The 6,600-nt window shown below is 41.1% G+C and overlaps 1 protein-coding gene across 5 annotated transcripts in view; it reads left to right on the top strand.

Moving 5' to 3' along the window:
* MDM1 (Mdm1 nuclear protein) overlaps nt 1-4,430 on the top strand; it is a 46,696-nt gene extending 42,266 nt beyond the window's left edge. For all 5 annotated transcript variants that reach the window (XM_019514698.1, XM_019514695.1, XM_019514696.1 and 2 more), the window contains one exon: nt 3,218-4,430. In XM_019514698.1, the coding sequence (XP_019370243.1) occupies nt 3,218-3,327 (110 nt within the window). In that variant the 3' untranslated portion in view covers nt 3,328-4,430. The remainder of the gene's footprint in view (nt 1-3,217) is intronic.
* Nucleotides 4,431-6,600: the final 2,170 nt, after the last annotated feature.

The following is a 6,600-nucleotide window of genomic DNA, read 5'->3' as shown; positions in this document are numbered from 1 at the left end:
CCTGCCACTGTGTGCATCCCTGGGGCAGGCACATGCCCCCCAATCTGCTGTGTGTGGAGCAGAGGCGGCTGCTGCTGTGAGCTATGCTCTACCACACTGCCGGTGTCCTGACAGCTGCAGGATGCCACGTGCCTCCCACAGCTGCGCAGGCAACACACCCCGGAGCACAGTCCGCAGCAGCAGCAACCTCTGCCCTGCACACGGATCAGGGAGGGCACATGCCCCCTGTACCTGCCCCAGGGGTGTGCACAGTGGCAGAACTCTGCCCCCCCCCGCCCCCATGCCATTGAATGATCTGCCTGGGCTCCAAGCCTCTCAGGACCTTCCCCAGCCCCAGCCCCAGGGCTCCATTCACCCCATCTCCTGCCCCTGCCTCTGCCCCACTTCCTGCCTCACTGTGGGAGCCTTGTTCTGCCTCCCCCATACCTCTTCCCCATGACGGACTTACTTGCTCAGGGTGGTGGGGGGTGGCAGTGTGTGCTTGCACTCAGCCCCCCAGATCATATTTTCTTCCTCCACCTATGGGTTCAGGATATTTAATATAACTCAGTGGCTGTGTCTACATATGCAATTACAGCACCTGAATAAACTGCACAGCTTATTGCTCTGGACTTAATTACTCTGGGTGCACCATTTGAACATGTGCCCAGGAGCAATTAAATCTGGAGCAATAAGCTCCACAGTTTATTTAGGCATAGCGCATGGAGCCTAGGTGGAGCCAGCCTGGCTGGCAGGGGGCTCCAGGGGTCAGCCTGCCAGCCCAGGGCTGCTTCCTCAGCTCAGCATGCTGTGGAGGGGCTGACTGGGGCATGGAGGAGGTCCAGTGTGCAGCCTCCGCACTTAGCACCCCTGTGCCCCAGACAGCCGGGCAGCATCTACACGTGTGCTGCTGTGAAGTTTTTACTTTGCAGCAGGATAGCACTTTTGTATATACTATCCTGATAGTACATACAAATTCTATCCTGCTATGGAGTGCATTAGTTTACTCCAGCCTAATTGTGGTGCATGTGTAGATGCCGAGACATTTACTGCACAGCTAATTAGTCAACTGCACAGTAAATGTCTCGTGTAGATGCGCCCAGTTGGTTTCAAACTCAAAGGTAATTCCTTCCCACGCATTTTTACAAGTTCTTTTATTTCTTGGTTTCAGTCTGAAACAGAATTAGGGTGCACAGTTAGTTACTATTGTGTTCAGGTGTCTTTGATTCAACTAGTAATAAGAAGTACCAGACTCTCTTGAGATCAAATCTCATGATATTCCACCTTAGGCCTCTATAGCATTAAACAATCCTCCAGTAAGACAGAGCTGGACTAACACTTCCTTTGTTGTGTTCCCTTCCTTTTGTTTAGCATATTAGAATTATTCTTGCCCCCTGCCCTGGTGTTTTTTTAGGTTTTGGGCATTATGTCTTGTAATTTCCCAGGTTTGTGAAGAATGCTTTAAAAATACTTCAGACGCCTGTTTGTCTAGGATTCCTTAGTTAGGGATGATTCTGCCTTGAGTAAGGGGCTGGATGAGATGACCTCTTAAGGTCTCTTTCAGCCCTACTTTTCTACGATTCTGGTGATCACTGGCAGCTGCATTGGCCCATTGGGGTTCTTGACACCTAGTACAAAGCTACTCCAGGGGACCTCAGGAAGTCATTTAGTCCAACCCTGTGTTCAAAGCAGGACCATCCCCAACTAGATCACCCCAGCCAAGTAGCATGTCCATGTATGGTAGTGCCCTGTTTGAGAGCCACTGTTGTATTGCCTTAGTTTACATCAGTGGTTCTCAACTGGGATGTTGCCATTGCCCCAGCCAGGTTTCTATAAGTTTTAGCATAAAGTTCCTTTATGCCAGCTGCATTTGAGTTGCACTTGTGAGCGGCAGCTGAGGACTAAGCCAATTCTCTATTTTAGTCACTGCAGTTATCTGGAAAGTGTGTGGGCTGTGCTGTTCAGAATGTTCAGCAATGCATCTGTGTATCTACATAAAGCATGCTAGATCGTATAATTGCTTTCAGCTTCCCACAAACTCACCACATGCTTTAGATGATAGCTTGGTATGCAACTCAAAATTTGTTACTAAGAACAGGGACTTAAGTATGAACTTACTTTGAGAAATAGACTCAGTTGTGCCCACTTGCAGAAATCTTGAATGTGCAAATTTGTTGTTGGGCCTGCAAAACTGGGATTGAGTCCAATCACACACTAGTGTGCACAGTGGCAATTAGCAGTTTGCTCATATAGCTTTTTTAGTGTGTATGTGGAACCTGGGAACATGCTTTAGACTATTTCAGGTAAAGTCTTTTAAGGATTTAAAGCAAGTTTTAGAGAGCCTAGTAAAAATTAAATAAGTTAAATACGTGGAAAATGTAGTTTGTTCAGGGCTATGGTCGCAATATCTGTTTTGATTTCTGAAAAGCTACAATATGGCTTGGTTCTTCATAATAGGGAGGAAAATTGATGCATCTAAAGCTGTTGCTAATCATGGTCACCTTTAATAGAGCAATGTTAACATTTGCAATAACAGCCGTAGGGAAATACGGTGGTGTATCATGCTCGAGGCAGCCTGCTAATGTGACCCTAAATTTTGAAATCTATTTTAAGTGGAGCCTCGATTCAGAATTAAAACTGCTGGCACCTTCTAATGTGCTTACTTTGCTCTTATTTAAATGTGTCACTTTGTTCAGAAAATGGGAAGTAATAGCTGCATGTGTGTGCGCACACCATTTTCTGTATTGGGGCAGAATTCTGGTAGTTTTAGCCATAGCCTCCTCACTAGGTTATCTCATTTAAATTGGTAGGACAACTTCATAAGTTCTAGGAAAAACACTTTATAAAGGCATGATGATTTCTCCAGTAATCCTTTTGAAATATTGAAAATATTTCTCGACAAGAAAGCATGCACAAAGATGGTGCCAATGGCCAGAATTTTCAAAGAAGCCTATGGGAATTAGGTGTCCAACTCCTGGATTTCAGTGAAAACTGCAGCCTTGAAACTCCCTGAAAACTGCCACCAGTAACCTTGCAGTTTTCTCATTAGATTCCCTTGCAACAATAAAGTTAACAAATAATAGTTTAAATATGTGTTTTATTTTAGCATTACTGTAAAACATTGTATCCTAAACCTTTGTATTTGAGAAGTTACCCACAGTTTTGTTATTTTTTTAATATTTATGTCTTAATTCTGGATTTAGCATATACTTATTTTTCTTTGTCTTTTTCATTACAGATGACAGATTGTCCCAGATTTCTGCTCGCTCTGCAGCTTCTAGCTCACTAGCATCTCAGGTTCTGGAACGAGCTCAGAAGAGGAAAGAGAATTTCTGGGGAAAGACATGAAGTATACCACTGAGGGCTTTCAGTGGAAACTGTTTTATACAATGATTAGTTTTTCTATATCTTGTTTGTTTGTTTTAAATGTTGGTGAATAACATACTGTATCCATTCACATGATGGAATGAATGCTGACTGAGATGCTGAGCATTTGGTACTCTGAGACATGAAAATTATGGGTTTTTGGTGTCTTGTAGAGCTGGGTCCTACTCCACTATTTTATAACCTTCATGTTAATCTTTGTGCATCTCTTGAAATTGAAACTAATTATTTGTACACGCCTATAATACTTCTAAAGATTTTTTAGTACCAGAATGTAATGTAAATTAGTACAGTATTCAGAGTAACACCATCATCACCTTATGTTTTAATTTAGCTGTGCTTCAAGTGAGGTGCCTGAAGTAGATACAGCCATACTATGAGTGTGTACATAATAGTTTCTGGATTAAGAATATCTGTAGGGCTGTATTGTAATGAAACCTCTTAGCAGTACTTGCTATTGTTAGCCTGTTACCCCAAAAAACTATATTTCATAAGAAATCTGATAGGAGAGATGCAGTAAATATTCAGTGTATCAGATTATAGGACTTTGTAACGAAAAAAAATCACATTCTTATTTGTTGGCCAAGATGATTTTGAGAGTTTAGTGAATATGGTCATTGTTAGCATTATCTAAAGTATTCATATGGATGTCTCCTGGTGTATCAAAAATGGGCTTTGACTAGGGGAAAAATCCTAAAATGCTGGTCATCTTCATTTCAAACTCAGGTATTTAAGAACAGCTGAGTTCTTAAAGTAAGTTTAGCAGAGTGTTATCGTGGCGTTGACTTTTTAATTACCTCCTTTTTCTAAGTGACTGTGAGTGAATGGAATAATGCAACGATTGTCATAGGTGAAATTGATAGTGAGGTTTTTGCTGACAGACTATGTTTTTCTTCTTTGTTGATATAAGCAAGCTGATGTGAAGCAGGTGAAAATATGTTTGCTTAATAACCAGTTTGTTTTTTAAACTCTTTCAAGTTTTAATAATGTTTGTGGTCTTAACATTTTGTACAATGAAGAGTTTGTATTTTGTATACTTCTGAAAATAAAAATAATTTTTTTCTTGCTTCCGTACAAGTTATGTCAAACAAAGCATCAAGCAGACTGCATTATATTGGGTCCTATTGATTGCTTAAGACGAAAGTAGCTATTCAGAATAAACTCCCAGTGGCCTTTTGGAAAACAAACTTCTCCCCTGCCCAGAAATATGCTCTGTAAAACCTAAGTTACTAGTGTTGGATAGGTTAACACTTGGAATCAAGATTAACCAGACTTGCATCAAAGGAGTACAGTTCAAATTGAAATACTGAGACCTTCTCAGAACTGGGTTCTCACAAATCAATAGCAGGATCTTATTAGGTAGCTTTTGTACAGCTGTCTCCGTGGGTGAATGTTCTGTATAGAAAATAGTTTTTTTTTCCTGCTGACTGAGTTCCTGTGGAAGAGACAAATGGAAAAGTTCCATCGCTATATCAAGATCATCAGGACACATGACATTTAAAGGGCTGGTAAAAATGTTTGCCATCAAAACTGTTTTTCAGAGGAAGGCCGGATTTTCAGAGAATTAAAACTTTTACAGTTTAATTGCCACTAAAAATGTCTGGCTGAAAACTGAGATATCTTGATTTACAGATGCAGCATGAAGATTTATAGGAGCTGTAGTTTGGTTGCCTCGTATCCTCGTTCTTCATGTGTTGGGCTCTGCCTGGACAGTGTTTGTGACGCACTATAGCCACAGACTCTTATAAAGTGCTACCTCTCTTTAAGAGGGGACAGCATTGTGCTTCATGAAAGGTACACAGAAATTCCCCTACAGTTTATAAGGGAGAATGGGAGGTTGAAGTATGCAAACAACTCTCCAACTGAGGTACTGTGGTAGGCTTTCCAGTGGGATATTTTTCAGCTGTTGACTAAACAGCTCCAGTGGAAAAAAAAAAGTCTTGGAAAAATGTAGACAAAAATGAATATTTTTGTCAGACTTTTCTTTTCAAACAGTGTTTATTTTTACTTGTTCTAGATTAAAGTTTCTGAAAAGTACTTTTCTGTGATCTTCAAGGCAGCCACAAAAAACTGAATGCATTTTCTGTATTTGAGTAATAGTGGTCAGATGCACATAAGGGAAGGAAATACCCAAACTCCCAAACTAAACTTTGAAATATTGTTCCTCATGTATTTTGCAGCTAGCTGAACGTAGAAACAAATTTGGAAATTAAACAATTATTTTCAACTGCAGCAAAAATGGAAATAGCCTTTGCTAGTAGGATCTCTAAGGGAAGGCATGTTTCCCTTCTCTAAAGATTTTACTCTGAGATTATTGAGTTAGTGCCACAAAGATGTTTGATGCTTCTAAGTACCATATTTTCTAACACACAACATGCCCAGAATATAATTCTTGCTATATCCGTACATAATTATTTTTGAATGAAGAAGAAAATATTTTTCCAAAGTTATGGCTGCACAGAGCAGAGACAGAGCCTAAAGCTTTTGCTGACTCATCTTCCCTTTCCTGCTTAACTAAAGCCAAAACCTTTGCTGCTGAAGAATGGTCTCCACAGGTGGATCTATGACTTTGAAAATGGCTAAAGAGTCTCCAGCGCTGTAAAAAGGGAAGATGGAGACAAGGGGCAGATACCAGACAGCAAACTTGCCCTAAGAAAGGTTACTTTTGATCAGTGGAACATCAAGATTGTTTTAAAAAAACCCATTAGTTTCCTATCAGTACCTTGCTCAGTAGGCAAGCATGACCATCCTGAATTACACAGATATGTTAAGGCCAGGCAAGCCCTGAGGTTTAACATGGGCAAAAACTACTGTATGATAAGGAAAGAGTCTAAAGACAAGGTCAATAGTCCTTCTGTGTTTCAGCCCAGTAACCCTATTTTAGCACACTTGCCCAGGAAGTAGGAGATCCGGGTTTTAGTACACCCACCCTGTCCCAACTTGTCTCAGAGAATTTGATCAGCAAGCTCAAAACTAGGCCACAGACTAGGTAGTGCCCATACCCATCACTGCTGAAGATGATCCTTGGGTAGCCAAGAGAGGGAGATATGTGCACCTAGGAAGCAGCCATATGATGTGTGGCTCCATGAGATAGTTGTTGGCCTGGAAGAGAAGGTGTGAGTTCTAATTTTGACTCCTGCTTTCAGTGGGGCAGAAATAGTCTTGATACCGTTTAACAATGATAAAGAAATGCAAGTGTATTTGGCCAACCCATGGTCCAGTGGCTATAGCACTTTG

Source organism: Gavialis gangeticus, unplaced genomic scaffold (genome assembly GCF_001723915.1).
Source record: "Gavialis gangeticus isolate Ggan-Ray unplaced genomic scaffold, GavGan_comp1, whole genome shotgun sequence".
Classification (NCBI taxonomy): domain Eukaryota; kingdom Metazoa; phylum Chordata; order Crocodylia; family Gavialidae; genus Gavialis; species Gavialis gangeticus.
This window is presented reverse-complemented; position numbering and strand designations above follow the sequence as displayed.